This window comes from Rhipicephalus microplus, chromosome 1, assembly GCF_043290135.1.
Source record: "Rhipicephalus microplus isolate Deutch F79 chromosome 1, USDA_Rmic, whole genome shotgun sequence".
In the NCBI taxonomy this organism is placed as follows: domain Eukaryota; kingdom Metazoa; phylum Arthropoda; class Arachnida; order Ixodida; family Ixodidae; genus Rhipicephalus; species Rhipicephalus microplus.
This window is the reverse complement of record NC_134700.1, coordinates 5,782,439-5,798,804: the sequence shown is the minus strand read 5'-3', so window position 1 is coordinate 5,798,804 and position 16,366 is coordinate 5,782,439. Positions and strand designations below refer to the sequence as shown.

The window sequence follows — 16,366 nt, the reverse complement described above, 5'->3', positions numbered from 1 at the left end:
CGTGCACAGCCAACAAACATCGCACAGAGTCATGAGCAAGGCACTAAGTTATCCAAAAAATGCATTTCTGTTGCGTACAACACAATAGATGTATCACTGATATAACCGGGCCCTTTCTTTTTGTTAAAATAGGCTTCCAAGAGCTCTCTAGCTGTTTGTTTTTTGCTCCTACCAAGAATCACCGTTTTTTCAAACAATGGCACACATCCGCAGGCTTTACAGTGCACTGGAAGATGCGCATGCTCACTTTTGCCTAAACTATTGGCATGCTCCCTCAGTCTGTCATTAACGCAATGCCCCGTTTGACCGATATAGAACTTGCCACAGCCTAGGTGAGTCCCATATACCACGCCTTGTGCGCAGCGCCTAAAAAGTCTTGTGTGCTGCTTCTGGCAGCCCCTTTGCTCATCGCATTTGATACGTGGGCACAATTGAGCAAGTTTGCTGGGAGCTGAAAAACCAACCGGAACACCCTAATGGGAAGCCACCTTCTTGAGGTTTTGGCTCACACGGTGTATATACGGGACCACCTCAGGCTTAACCCGCTTTCTCTCCTTCGGGCGCGCATTTGCATTAGACACTCTGCCTTTCACCCTCTGCAGCAAGGATTCCACAACAGAACTAACTATGGACTGAGGGTAGCCGGCCTTGGAGAGTCTTAGAAGTTGACGCATAAAGCTAGCTTGCATAACATGCTTACACGATCTGCGTAGTACCAACTCTAAGCAAAGTAGAGCGATTCCGCGTTTCACAGTCTTTGAATGCGCTGAATTGTAAAGTAACAACTCCTTCTTACTCCGAGGGAGGTACGCACAGCATAAGTGACCAGCTAAAATTGTCAGGTTAAGGTCTAAAAACTGCAAGGAGCTATCTTCCAGAAGTTCATTAGTGAACGTGAGCCCCTTAGAATTTGCTCTAAAAACATCTAAAACCTGCTCAACCATCACAGGAAAAGGAAAAGGGCATCCATTGTCAATAACAACTAAAAAATCATCTACATATCTAAGTACTTTAAGGACATATGGATGAGATGAAGTAAAAACACTTTGTAGTGCGTGGTCAAAGGATGATAAAAAGACGTCACATAAAATCGGTGCTACCCGTGACCCAATGCAAATGCCCTTCCTCTGTAAAAATATGCCATGTTCAAAAGAAACCCTTTCGTTACTTTTTTGCGCCTCAGTCTTCTGCACCAAGTAGACGGTGACCTCGAGCTTTTCTTCGCACGGCGCCAAGTGTCATTGCTTGGTTCTTTCCGAAGACCACCTTGTTTGGCGTCATCTGCGTCGTCTCCTGCCTGGCTGTGTTGTATGCAAAGGTCACGAACGGAAGGATGGCGTCCCACGTCTTGGGTTTGACATTAACGTACATGGCCAGCATGTAGGCGATGGTCTTATTTAGCCGCTTGGTCATACCATTGGTTTGTGGGTGGTACGCCATTGTACGGCGGTGCCTTGTCTGGCTGTATTTCAGGATTTCCAGAATCAGGTCAGCATTAAATACCATACCTCTGACAGTCATGAGAATCTCTGGCGTGCCATGTCGAAAAATGACGTTTTCAACGAAGAACTCAGCTACTTCAGCGGCTCTGCCTTTGAGCAAGGCTCTTGTTTCTGCATAGCGGGTGAGGTAATCAGTAGCTACGATAATCCACTTATTTCTGCAAGCTGAAGTTGAAAACAGCCTCAGGACATCCATCCCGATCAGCCGGAATGGTCGCCGGGGACGCTCCATTGGCTGGAGGAAGCCAGGTGGTCTTGTGGGCGGTGTCTTCCGTCGCTGACGGTCTTGACATCTGCTCATGTAATGAGTGATGTCAGCGATGAGGCGTGGCCAATAATACCTTTCTTGTATCCTTGCCTCATGCGGGAAACACCAAGGTGTCCTGCCATTGGATCATCGTGCAGAGCCTGGAGGAGTTCTTGCCGCAGAGCTGAAGGAACCACAAGAAGATACTTTATTGAAATTCTTTTGGAGAAGGCCATTTTACAGCAAGAACAACTCAAGTGCCCGCTTGAATACCTTCGGAACAACAGTGGTCCTGTCCTCGCGGTATTATATTAGGCCCATAAGCTCTGGGTCGGCTTGATGTTGTTCAGCAAAGTCGTGGGCTGTTGTCATTCCCAAGATGCAGTCGTCATCCGGGTAACCATGCGGCGGGTCAGTCAACGCAAGCACGAGAGGCAGTCAGCGCCTAAGTGCTTTCTGCTGGACGACGGTGATGTCATATTCTTGAAGTCTCGGGCTCCACTGTACGAGGCGGCCTAAAGAGTCCTTCAAGGTATCTAGCCGACACAAGGCGTGGTGGTCGCTCACAACTTTGAAGGGCCTGCCGTAGCGGTAGGAGCAAAACTTCGACGTAGCCCAGATGATGGCTAGGCACTTCTTTTCTGTTGTAGAATAATTGGCTTCTTCTTTGGATTATTGACCGGCTAGCATGACTAATAACCTTTTCAAGTCCGTTAGTCTTGTGCACAGGAACGGCGTCGAGTCCTACACTGCTTGCGTCGATGTGTATTTGTGTCTCGGCAAATTCGTTAAAATGCACCAGTAACGAGGGCATTTGTAGGCATTATTTTAGTTCATCAAATGCCTCCTGCTGCGACGTTTAGCACTTGAACTCCACGTCGGTCCTGGTAAGATTATGAAGTGGCTCGAAAATGCGGGCGAAATTTTTGATGAATCATCTGAAATAGGCGCGCAAGCGAAAAAATAAGCGTACTGCGTTCTTGTCGCTGTGCAGCAAGGAATAACAATTATGACTGCTTTCTGCGGATCGGAATGGACTCCAGACTTGCTAATCGCGTGCCCAAGGAACAAAAGCTTCTCGTACACGAATCTGTGCTTTTGTGGCTTCAGGTCTTGATAGCTTGTATTACTGCTTGAAAGTGCTGGAAATGCTCGTCAAAGCTTGAGGAAAACACAACGCCGTCGTCCGAGTACACTAGGCAAGTCTTCCCCTTCAATTCTGCTAGTACTCTATCCATAACATGCTGAAAATTTTCAGGCGCTGAGCGAAGATCGAAGGGCATGACCTTGAACTCGAAGAGGCCGTCTGGTGTTATAAACTCAGTCTGCTCTCGGTCTCTCTCATTGACTTCAATTTGCCAGTAGCCAGCCTTAAGGTCCATCAATGAAAAGTACTTCGTGTTGTGGAGCTGATCCAGCGCATGGCCTATATGTGAGAGAGGATACAGAACCTTCTTTGTGATTTTGTTCAAGCGGTGACAGAAACGTAGGGTTCCATCCTTCTTCGTCACTAACACTACGAGGCATGCCCCTGGACTCTCTTTGACCGCTGGATGATGTCATCAAATAGCTCTTTGTGGACTTGTCTCTTTACAGTTTCACATTCTTGTGATTAAACCTTGTACGGATTCTGATAAAATGGTCTGGCATTTTCCTCTGTTATGATGCGATATTTCGTGACTGGAGTCTGCTGAATGTATCACGGCGATGAAAATCAATCCTTATAATGCAGGAGCAAGGTCAGCTGTTCCTCGTCACCAGCAACGCTGCAGCCTTTTCCTTGCAGGCGATGCTCCTGAACGTGTTCGGTAATGTGCCGCGAAAGGGATCCCAGGTTTAAATGGCAAACTTCCGATTCTCGAACCAGGTCTTTTTTGCGACTTCCAGGTAGACGCGACGCAGCTTCTCTTCTGCGTCCCAGTGGTTGAGGGTGGCCACTCGGTCGTAGGTGTCAAGGCCAAATCTTTAGGCTTTCAAACGATGATCCATGGAAAGTCGGTGGCTTCCTTGACTGCTGCATTACAACCATGGCGGGCATTGGCACAGGGCCTGTCATAGTTGTTGCTGTAGTGGTCGTGGCCTTGGGCTTGCGAGTCAGATCTGGTAGTGCGCTATTCTCTAGATGCAGGGCTCGTCGCCTGCGGCTAGCTCAGTGCTCAAGGTAGGTGTCGACGTCTCTTTCATGATTGGAGCTGGGTTCACAGCTTGACGGGGGCGTCCGGTACATGAGCGAAGCAGCACATTCACCATATGCCACGAAGTCAACAGGTCGCTTCGTGGCGTCGACAAAGGGAGCAGACTGCAGATCCGAGATGAAACATTATTTGTCCGAACTTTATGATCAATAATCCGAAGGTTACCGGAAGATTACAGTGATACACGCTGGCACCGATAGTGGCGAGCCAAGCACTGGCTGCCGATCAACTGAGAAATTCTGGCGTGCGTTAGCATCTATACATGCGCTGTGGAATATGCCAGCGCTATCGCTAGTGGCCACGTAGGTTCGAGAATAATCTGTAAGGTTTCTGTTGTGTGCATATTCTTAACGAAATGATCTACTACAGCCCTGAAGACTCTCAGACGCGGTTTGTACTGAAGATTACTTACAGTGTAACAAAACTTGATGAACGGAGTGTGGCAGTATCAAGATATATTGCTTTATTTTCATTGCTTCTCTTTTAATTGCTAGCGCCACATCATTGAAAGAGAACACTAGAGAGAGATCCTTGGGGCCGTGTGTCCATGCCACAACGCCCCTTTGATGAAAGTCTTTCAACTTCGTAGAAGATTGCTAATGTAAAAGACTTTTTTGCACGCCCGTTTAACATAGGTATAAAAAAGAAAGACAAGATTTATAACCCAATTTATATGGCTTCATTCTCAATCATCACAGGCCTAAATGTGACTCAGTGAGAACTTTGTACTTTCATCTTGTTTTGACACAGTTCTTAATACGTAATCATTGTGAATGTATAACTATAAAATGTTGGTAACGTGTACAGGCCAATCTGAAGTTTGTGCCCTGATTGAACACTTTGAAAGCAGACACAAGCGACAGCAATACGATTTGAATACAAGCCTTCAATGGCGCCGAATCAGTAGCTTCACTAAGCCTTCAACAGATGGCAGCAATTTTGCATGAAGTCTATATTAGTCCAAATGTAATCCTCCTATAAAGGTGGTTTCCTTACAGTGGAATATTATACTATGAATACACCTCTACAGCAACAATCTGCACTGTTGCGAAGCTCTACTTGAAGGGTAATGAATATGTAGTTTTTTTTTTCTTTTTCAAGTATAAAAGATTGCTATATTGGCAAGTGTGGTCTAAGTATAGTAAGTTTTAAAGTACAACATATTTTACAACTTATTGCTTGCATTCTAGCAAAGGTCGAATCCTGCTATTCTTCAAAGTTGCTTCTACTCAGATTAACCAAGAGTTGGTAGTGTATTCATTCTAAAGAGACGGGGTGTGCAAACATGGACACAAGAAGGATGTCAGAACACCAGAAATGCTTTTGTGGTGCCCTTCTTGTATCTGTGTTCGCATACACTACCGTTTTAGAATGCTTCCTTCGAACCAAAAAGAGTGATGTTTGCCTATGACTTGTTTCAAATAAAAGAAAAATATATTGTGCATGGTATCATGACCAATATGCTAGTTTATCTTTGTAATATGCAATATATACTATTCGAGTTTGATTTGAAATTATTCTATCCAAATTACTATTCGCTTCGAACCTGAAATTTACTATTTGCACAAGCCTATATGTATTGTTTCGTACTGTTACAAGCTTGCCAGAATGACTGGTCTATGAGAATAGTGTCTCCCTATAGCTTTACTCCTAAGTTACAAACATCATAAGCAAATAAAGTTAATGTTTATGCACATAAAATGTGAGATAATCGAATTTAACATCTAAATTTGAAGGCCTTAGTGCGAACAGACTTTTCTCGGATCTCAGTAGGCCTTCTTTGCATGTAAACGACACTATGACTCCTGCTAGGCAATATCACAGCTAGTGAGTGGTCTCCCAATCGCTTTACCTTTACCTCTGACTGTACTGGCTCAGATGTGTGCCTCGTTCTCCCTTAATGTAGAATTCTTTCATTGGGGCAGCCTTTGAGGTATTGGAAATAAATAAACATGTTTCTCTCTTCTGCAGTGCATGCCAGGCAGTCGTCATTGATGTTTGTGGCTTCTAGACAGCCACTTCATTAAAGCAAGACATCTGTTTTTTTGCCTCATGGATAAATAGATTCCTGGCATATGTCATGTATTGCAGGGGTACCGAGGAACACTTTGGTATTTCTGGCCGTGTGGACATCATCAACTCTACTCTGGGCAAGGCACTAGGAGGCGCTGCAGGTAGGTGGAAAGCTTGTTCACTTTTTAGAGCATTCCTAACTAGAAGTGAAAACGAACAACATTTATTCTTGAATTGGTCCTGATTACTAGTGAAAAAAGGCAAGAAGAAATTCTTTCTAAAGGACCCCTGACACCGAATTTGGAAACCCGAGATGCTTGTGTTGTTTTATTGCCCTGCATGTGTGAGCGATTGTGTCCTATCATGACTAACGAATGCTGTCTTCAATATTTTTTAATTTGGTTTTAAACTAAGCATGGCTAGTCATCTGAGTTTTCAGCACTTCGCAATATCGCCACTAGCTTGACGCTCATAAAAAGTCACAGTTTCGCTGCAGTGAAGCAATGAATGCGGTAGCAACAACTTGGAATGTAACGCTGAGAACGGCAAGCAGATTGAAATGTGCAACACACTGCTTACACACAAATGACGCACGAAAACAACACTCACAAGACGAGAGCAAACTAACATTGTTTACAGCTCGACACTTAATGTGTTGTTTAAACAAAAACGATGCACAATATATAATCGCAGGTACAGATGAGTGCAAACTAACGAGTGTCGCACTTGTTACTTCTATTTTTGCAAACGGGGCCTGTGCACTGAGCGAAGTAACTTTAGTTCGCCCGGCAACTAAACTCAATCGTTCCTGTGAAAGCTGAAGGCGCGCAGTTCTCCCCTATCACTAGATAAGTGCGCGGATAAGCCCCTTCCCTCTCCGTGGCACAAAGAATGCATGGAAGATGAGCCCGCATCGGCGCATCGCGACGACCTGGGCGCCGAGCCTGCTAATTGCGCCATCTCGCTGGTAATACTTGAATCAGTCTTTTTTCCCCCGAGATCGGCATCACTAGCACTATGTGAAAGATATGAATAGCTTGCCGTTTAAACATTGAAGGAGGTTCTCCTACATAGCTGAGTGGCTAACACTGTGCACTCATGAACAAAAGATTCCGCATTCCTGAGTCTTTTTCTGGATTTTTATTTTTTTGTTTTCATATATATAGATACATATATATATATTTGGTGAATGGCGGCCGATACTAACACCGGCTGCTGAAACCGACCGATAGTGTCCATATAATTGCTATCACAATAAAAAAAACGAGTACCGTTGATATTGCAGAACATTCGCAGGGTGCATAATAAGCCATGACTGGCATTCAACGCGGGCCGTGGTTCCTTGCACCTCTCGCACGACGGGCTGCTTTCAAGGTGGTTTTGGCTGCTTACGCCAGGAATGATTCTTTCTTTTCTTTCCCCGAGGGGGACACACCCGAAGCACCCACATCGTTTCATTCTTCACCACTTTCTCGTTTTGAAATCTGCCCCTTCATTGTCAGCGAATCTTGAGGGCATGAGCTTTTGGGCACTCTTTGGCTAGGGCACTAGTTTCTTACAATTTAGGTGGGCTTTTTGAAGTGATTCTAAACTTTGTCCCAATTAACATTGATAGCATTACTTATACATTATGTTAGAGCATTTACGATTAAATTTTGGCATTGCCAGGCACAAGGTCACTTATTGCAGCAAAATGTCACAACCAAAATTTCAGTGTCAGTGTCTTTTATTACCAACTAGCCGATGTTCCCAATTTTTTTACTAGAGGGATCTTTTGACACTTGTTGGCTCTGGCCCGCACCCCCTGTTTACAAATTTTTCATCAGAGGCTTCCATCATCCCCCAGCTGCTTTACTCTGTGTCATTCACAGACTTGACTGAGGCACTGTTTTGCCTATTTGGTCAAGATGGCAAGCCCTATTATAGAGCCTAAAATTTCACATTCAACACACCAAGCCTTTGTTACTTGATAGTTCTGGTAAGTATAGATTTCGTAGGGAATAAACATTGGCTCATTGCAACAGCACACTTCGTTACACCTTGATGTTGGGCTTCAGCTTTCTAAGGTGAAACTCTTTATTTTGCCAACTTTGTGGCCGAAAAACAGAAGGTCAGATTACAGCGATACACACTATGCAATGATAGCATTGAAGAGAGCGTTGGTCGTTGGTAAAACTGACCTGTAGCAAGATGTGTACGCATGTATACATGCGGCATCGAACATTCCAGCATTATCGGTGTGACAGCGTTTCTTTGAGAATTGATTCAGCTGTTCGCGTTTGTGCACTCAAGCCTATTCACTGGTCGCAAAATTACACCGGTCGTCCCCGCATTCACTAGAACGACCAAAGTCGGCGAGTGTTTTCACACCACAGTGTCCTCAATGATCAGCAAATGCACTGCTGATGCCAATTGAGCAGGCCACAATTTCAGCGTAAAATTTTATAACACAAAGCCTAGAGTGAAATCTGGAGTGAGTGTCTGCGCAGGTAAAAGAACTTGTTGAGCTAGTTGGTAGCTCATTGCAAAAAATTAATTTAAGTGCAAACACACGTCACATTCACGCATACACACACAAACACAGTGTTGTGCGTGTTTGATGCCTAGGTGTATATGTGTGCGTGAGTGCGTTGTGTGTTTACGCTCAAATTAATTTTTTGAAATGTCTACGTGAGGCACGCGAGGCTGATTGCACGGAACTTCGACCATCATGGCTTGGAATCGAAGAACCCAGCTTCCAAAAAACACGACGGCCGTAAGCCTCAGCCTATGTGTTTGTCTTACTTGCCTTGTCTATGTGTTTTATGAACGCTGGGTTCCTAGATTTCAGGCTATGTAATAACAGGGCAGACACCAGACTCCAACCACAATGGGATTTATGGAAAGCAGAAGCTTCGTATCTGCTTCGGGTGGATTTCGTTCTTGACATTCGCGGCCCCCGTTCACCGAGAATGAAATAAAGTTGCATGAACTTATTTTCAATAAAGACTTGCTTCATCCTTCCGAATATAAAATTGATTGCAGGAACTCTGCGTGACCTCGATATTGACCCAATACCGAGAAAAATTCAACCGAACTGGGGTATTTTACACTGCTAGGAATTCTTCTCGAGCTTCGGCGCTAGCAAATATCGACGAAATTTTTTTAAATGGTGAAAATGAACATGCGTCTTGAACTCGGAATATGCATCATCAATTTATGGAAATAGAAATATTGTATCTAACAGTAAATAATAAACACATTTTTTCATACCAATGGCAGGAACGTGTGCTCATACATAAAAAGGTGCTGAAGACTGAGGCGCAAAAAACATAGCGTGAAGCAGGAAGAGCAGGAGAGAGGACAGAACAGCGCCAACTACCAACTGTTTAATGACCGTCTAGGAAACGCACTGGAAAGAAGACAAAACCGCGCATGCGTGCACAGCCAACAAACATCGCACAGAGTCATGAGCAAGGCACTAAGTTATTCAAAAACCGCATTTCTGTTGCGTACAACACAATAGATGTATCACTGATACAACCGGGCCCTTTCTTTTTGATAAAATAGGCTTCCAAGAGCTCTCTAGCTGTTTGTTTTTTGCTCCTACCAAGAATCACCGTTTTTTCAAACAATGTCACACATCCGCAGGCTTTACAGTGCGCTGGAAGATGTGCATGCTCACTTTTGCCTAAACTATTGGCATGCTCCCTCAGTCTGTCATTAATGCAACGCCCCGTTTGACCGATATAAAACTTGCCACTCCCAAGGGGAGTCCCATATACCACGCCTTGTGCGCAGCCCCTAAAAAGTATTGTGTGCTGCTTCTGGTAGCCCCTTCGCTCATCGCATGTGATACGTGGGCACAATTGAGCAAGTTTGTTGGGAGCTGAAAAAACAACCGGAACACCATAACGGGAAGCCACCTTCTTGAGGTTATGGCTCACACGGTGTATATACGGGACCACCTCAGGCTTAACCCACTCTCTCTCCTTCGGGCACGCATTTGCATTAGACACTCTGCCTTTCACCTTCTGCAGCAAGTATTCCACTACGGAACTAATTACGAACTGAGGGTAGCCGGCCTTGGAAAGTCTTAGAAGTTGACGCATAAAGCTAGCTTGCATAACATGCTCACACGATCTGCGTAGTGCCAACTCTAAGCAAAGTATAGCGATTCCGCGTTTCAGTCTTTGAATGCGCTGAATCGTAAAGTAACAACTCCTTCTTACTCTGAGGCAGGTACGCACAGCATACGTGACCAGCCGAAATTGTCAGGTTATGGTCCAAAAACTGCAAGGAGCTATCTTCCGGAAGTTCATTAGTGAACGTGAGCCCCTTACAGTTTGCTCTAAAAACATCTAAAACCTGCTCAGCCATCACAGGAAAAGCAAAAGGGCATCTATTGTCAATAACAACTAAAAAATCATCTACATATCTAAATACTTTAAGGACATATGGATGAGATGAAGTAAAAACACTTTGTAGTGTGTGGTCAAAGGATGATAAAAAGACGTCACATAAAATCGGTGCTACCCGTGACCCAATGCAAATGCTCTTCCTCTGTAAAAACATGCCATGTTCAAAAGAAACGAAAGTGTGGTTGAGATAAGCTTCTAAGAGGGTAACGAAATTGGCGGGCGACATCTCCGTTTTAGACACAAATGTGGTTTCGCCACTATCTTCTATACACTGCTTAACTGCCCGAAGTAGCTCCGGATGCGGAACCGAGTAAAAAAGGTCACTTACATCTACGGAAAAAAAGTTTGCCTATTTCATGGTTTCCTTGGATAAACCCAAATACTTCATCAGAAATTTTTGTCAAGAAAGGGTCATGAACTTCAAGAAGTTTTAGGGATTTGAGCAAAAAACTGCTAACCTGATATTGCCAAGTTCCAGGCTTGCTAATGATGGTGCGGAAAGGTACGTCGGCTTTATGCGTCTTAGCACTGAAGAAAGCAGTAAGGGAATCCTTTTTGCTTCTGCTTATCTGTTTAGCCAAAGATTAGCACCCAATTTCTTCACACAAAGAGACAACTTTTTTCTTGACTTTAGATAGCCTCACTTTTTCAGGCTTGAAGTTCTTGTTGATGGCCTCTCTTGATTTTTCATTATAGGAGTGCCTGGATAAGGCCACAAACCCACCTTCCTTATCTGGAAGCATCAGACAGAGTTCATTGTCTCTAAAACATGTCACTTCACGTTGCAACACACCCACTTGTCGCCCAGAATCAGCTTTCGGGGCAGCCTTGTGTAGACTGTCAACGCCTTCCAGCACGCAGCGTTCACGTTGTTCTTGTGGCGCCTTCCTTGCTAATTGCCGATTCCATGCAAGAAGGTCCTGTGCCGCAACTTTAGGCTCTAGGCCATATTTAGGGACCTTATTGAGGAGATATACTGTATTATCATCAACGTTGGTATCCCCGATAATTCTTAGCCTCTCGGTGCGGTCTTTTTTGGTAGAGGTCTTGGTCATACTCCTCAGCAGACAGGAAAGCATACAGCTCCATGTGCTTTTAATGGCAGTACTCACCACGTTGCGGTAGTCCTTTAGCTTCCTGGTAGCCACCCATGAAGGAAAATTGGTGTGGCACAGGCCCCTGAGAATGTCGTTGAACAACCTCACTTGGCAGCCTAGCTCAGAACGCCAAATCTTGACCATTCTTCTAATATGGCCCCACGAAGGAATAATGGCGCCGAGGAGTGAAGTGACTTCCCTGGGCGGGATTCCTTTTCTAATGCAAAATCCTAGATAACGCGCTTGGCATGTCGCCGCCACGATGTTCTGACACACCGTGTACGCATCAGGGAGACTTAAAGACATAGTATGTCCGATCCAAAGGCAACCGGAGTCCACTGTACGAGAAAGGTATTCCTAAAGGACTTGTTTTTGGGCTAGTTGGTGCATACTTGGTGCTGAAGATTGAGGCGCAAAAAACATAACGTGAAGCAGGAAGGGCAGGAGAGAGGACAGAACAGTGCCAACTACCAACTGTTTAATGACCGTCTAGTAAACGCACTGGAAAGAAGACAAAACCGCGCATGCGTGCACAGCCAACAAACATCGCACAGCGTCATGAGCAAGGCACTAAGTTATCCAAAAAAATGCATTTCTGTTGCGTACAACACAATAGATGTATTACTGATACAACCGGGCCCTTTCTTCAACCGGGCCCTTTCTTTAGTCTTCAGCACCAAGTATGCACCAACTAGCCCAAAAACAAGTCATTAGGAATGCGCAGAAAGATTGTGAAAGCAGTGGTTTGTATACAACGTATCTCTCACTCCGCTGCAATGAGCATTCAGTGCAGTGCAGTAGAGACTTTTTTAACGCCGGGAGCTTCAGCAGATCATTAAGGGGATATAGCTTCATCGTTGTTTTGCAGCCACGTTGAGTGCACCTAGGGAATACATAATTATGCACACTATAAGTGAAATCTGTGAAGTTTTCTTGGTAAATTACAGATTTAATATTAGTGGGGATCGGTACGTGAATGACACTTTGCTAAAACTATCAAATACCAACCATAAATATGCAACATTGCCTAAACCAGAGGAGCTGGTATGCTCCGACCACTTTTAACAAGATACGGTTCCTTGCGCCGCTCCCCTACAAACACATATACGCATGCCTTTGAACACTGTAGGCCAAGTGAAGCTACTGCGCGCAGAACCAAATTGAAACTGAGGAGAGCCGTAGGCAGTTCGCTAACGCGATTCGATCCTGACTGTGTACTTCCCATCATTCACGCAATAGTTGAACGATCGCACTGCCCAATTTTTCTCAAGGTTATAGTACGAATCTGTATGAGCTTCAGCAAGCGACAGGAGCATGAAAAAATTGCTGCCCAAGCACTCCGTACTAATGGTTAACCAGCGAAAGCTGAAACGTGTGGTCCCGGGGTTAGCAGTGGGTTGAACCCGACACTGCACTGAAACCTTTTGCAATTATTGGTTACATGTGTAGGGCCATCATCACCATCAATCACCACGCCGCGCCTCTCGTGCAGCTGATGCGAGCTCGAGCTGCGCGAGGATGAGAACAAGCTAGCGCACTTGGTGTGTCGGACGTGGACGTGAATAAAGTGGCGAGAGAACGACACGACCAAGTTGGCCGCCGTCTCGTCTTCCTCTCTCGCTACATTGGTGATCCGGAGAACACGCCCTTCGCCGAGCGGCCCGCTGCCATGTTCCCGCAACTCTGCCCGCCAGTGCTGCCGTTCCAATCGACCTACCCCAAGGTATGGTTCAGGCAGCTCGATGCCGTTCTTGCATTGAATGGCGTCACGGACCAGCCGCTGATGCACGCCATTCTTCATGACGCCCTTCCGGTAGAGTTGCGTCATCTCGCTGCCACTTCAAGCACCAGCCCGCAGCCTTACGATGCCCTCTGCACTGCGGTGCTCGCCCGCAACAGCCTTACGTACTGACCGCTTCCAGGGACCTGCGACTTTGGGGCTGTCACTGCGTCGCAACGTGTGCTACCAACCGTGGCCCCACCAGACTCCATGACGACCACCTTGCCGCCTGCCTCGGAGCCTGGCACAGGTGACCTTTCCCCCGTTATTGACTTCCCGACCTCGAAGCTTTCGCCTTCAACAACGTCCGATAAACGAGACTTAACCTCTCGTCTGGCCACTAGCGACGTGTGTCCTGCGCCCGACTGCCCATCCGCCAAGGTTCTCGACATTTGGGCTGAATGCAACCAGTCAGCCACGAGGTTTGTGTTTTCATCGTCCTCGGCCGAGGACGCTGCAGGCATGCTTACCACTGGCTCGTCTCGGCCGATCTCCATGGCTCACAACACGGCTGACACATCAGGTTCTACGATGGCAACTTCACCGAACGCCCTGGTGGCTACCACGACTATGGGCATTGTCACGCCCGCTATTAACCTCCTGGTTGCGGAACCTTCACCCTCCCCGATGTCCGAAGGCGACTCTCTACCAGCCTCAATGCTCTGCACGTCCTGCCAGCAACGACCGCCATCGTCCTCGCAGTTTCCCGCAGCTGAAGTTAAAGCCACCAGCCATCAACCACGGCCAAGCTTCCAAGATGCTGCGACTATGACTGACGCGCTTGAGGACGACGTGCCCGGTCCGCTTCAGACAGGGCTCACCAGGCATACCACGCCTGTGGTGGAGCAATCTAGGGGGTGTTGGCTAGAGGCAGCCATCAATTATGCAGACCTGCACGCCAACCCTCGTACGCGGACTACCGGAGGTCATCACACGAGCACAGGTGTCCCGTCCAATACTCCGGGCGAGCCCACGCTGACTGGGTTCCACCACCACCATTCCCCGGAGCCTCTGCCTCCGGACGGCAACAACCAGACGCGTGTCCACAACGCCAGCTCGTGTGTCACAACCGCGACGACGCTCATACCTCATACGTGTCTACCACTCATTACCCTACGTCGACGACGACAACGTGCTTGGCGTCACACATTGCGCAACTTTTGAGCCGCCCTGCTACGCAGCCACGAGTTGCAGTCACAGCCCTGAAGACGGCGCAAGCGCCTACTCGGCCTATCCGACGCAATGTCCCACCACTAGTCGTGTACCCGACTACCCACCGTACACTTGGCGGCATTGTTAGGACACGTTCCTGCGTGCGTCGGCACGTCTATCTATACCGGCACGTCAGACGCCGCTCGACTTTGAGGTCTGTGTTGCGTCGACCCCAACGTCAAAACCCGCACTGCCGACCCTCTGCCGATGTTAGCAGCATGACCACTCGACACACGGTCCACTCTCGGCCTGTCCGACCAGGTCATCGTAAGACCCGCTTGTTGACAACCACAGCGACCCGGCACTTCCTTCTTCGTCCCTTGCGCTTCTCCCAGAGTCGTCCACCGGAGACACACTGCTTACCGATGGCCCATAAACGTTGACAACCTGGACTTGCCAAATGAACACTTTATGGATTGTCGTTCATGTATATAGCATTTGTCGCTCTCTTTCTTTTTTTCATATGCCTTCAAATCGCGCAAAGCGCTAGGGGGGGAGCCCTGTAGTGCCATCATCACCATCATCATTTTCTCAATCACCGCGCCGCGCCTCTCGCGCAGCTGATGTGAGCTCGAGCTGCGCGAGGATGAGAACAAGCTAGCGCACTTGGTGTGTCGGACGCGGACAGCCACCGTGGCTCCGTTTGAGGCGTGGAATAAAGTGGCGAGAGATCGACACGACCATGTTGGCCGCCGTCTCGTCTTCCTCTCTCGCTACACAGGTTCATGCTTCTTGATCAGGTTAGACACGTTTTGCTTGGTCTACAACGTTGTTTATTTCACATGCTTCACATTGTGCCCCACATGATGACGGTCGTGCAAGAGTGTAATTAGTGATTAAATGCTTTTGTATTGTGTTAATTGCATTGATTGTTCTCAAGCCACAGGCGGTGTGGATGTGTGGAGAGTTTTAAATTTATTGTAGTAAGCGCTATCTTTCGCATATCATGGTATATATATATATATATATATATATATATATATATATATATAGACGTAGCGAGGAAGGAAGCGCACTGGCTCTGTAGTAAAAACGGAAGCGAGAAAGCACGACGTACGTGGAAACAATTATATATATATATATATATATATATATATATATATATATAAGATATGGCACAACGGGAGCGTTGTCAACAAGGATAAATATATTTATTTCCCAACAGTTTCGGGAGGAGTCCTCCCTTCATCAGGGGATGAGTTATACTAACATGAACTTCCAAACTTCGTTGCTTCCGCGTCCCTCTCGCCTTAAAAGATGTTTGCGAGAGACTGAAGCCCGGTTTCTCAAACAGGCGCGAGCGCGAACAGAGTGAGGCATATTTTATTTTCAAACTTCTAACATTTGTAGCCGGCTTTAACGAGGACCCCGAAAGACTCTCCTGCCTCCGAGAAGTAAGCCAGGAGGAAATTGGTGACAAAGATTGTTAGCTGGAGACCATGTTTGTTTTTTCTGACTGACTCGTACGTGTACACTGTCCTTTCTTGTTTTTTTGTTTCTTTTCTTTTTTTTTCTTTTTTCCTTTTTTTCACATGCACATACAAAGTCTTTATGTTTGCCTACCACTTGATGACCGTTGAAGGGAAACGGACGAAGATGAAAGGTAAAGAGCCGATCGACCCATTAAGGGGAAACCCCTCCCGCCACCGCGGCGACAATCTTGGGTGGCCTGACACACGTCGAGAACAGACTAGCACGGGATAAGAACCGGATGTGGACGTACACGGACATTTGGTTTCGTTCTCATTGTTGACCGTGGTTCTTCCTCTTTTTTACTTTCTTTTTCTTCTCTTTTTTTTTCTTTTTCTTTTTTTTCCTTTTTCTTTTTCGTCTTTCTTCTTTTTTCTTTTTTCTTTTTCTTTTTCTTTCTTTTTTTAGTTCTCTCACTCTCGCAAACATCTTTCAAGGCGAGAGGGAAGC

At 46.3% G+C, this 16,366-nt stretch overlaps 2 protein-coding genes across 17 annotated transcripts in view; one reads left to right on the top strand and one right to left on the bottom strand.

The window, feature by feature from the left end:
* Gcat (Glycine C-acetyltransferase) overlaps positions 1-16,366 on the top strand; it is a 367,236-nt gene that overhangs the window by 105,286 nt on the left and 245,584 nt on the right. For all 8 annotated transcript variants that reach the window (XR_012893994.1, XR_012893933.1, XM_075887558.1 and 5 more), the window contains one exon: positions 6,036-6,118. Coding sequence is in view for 6 of the 8 variants with exons in the window: in XM_075887558.1 (XP_075743673.1) it covers positions 6,036-6,118 (83 nt within the window). In the remaining 2 variants the exon portion in view is untranslated. The remainder of the gene's footprint in view (positions 1-6,035; positions 6,119-16,366) is intronic.
* Positions 1-16,366, bottom strand: part of LOC119178211 (uncharacterized) — a 241,075-nt gene that overhangs the window by 168,711 nt on the left and 55,998 nt on the right. The gene's annotated exons all lie outside the window — the stretch shown is intronic.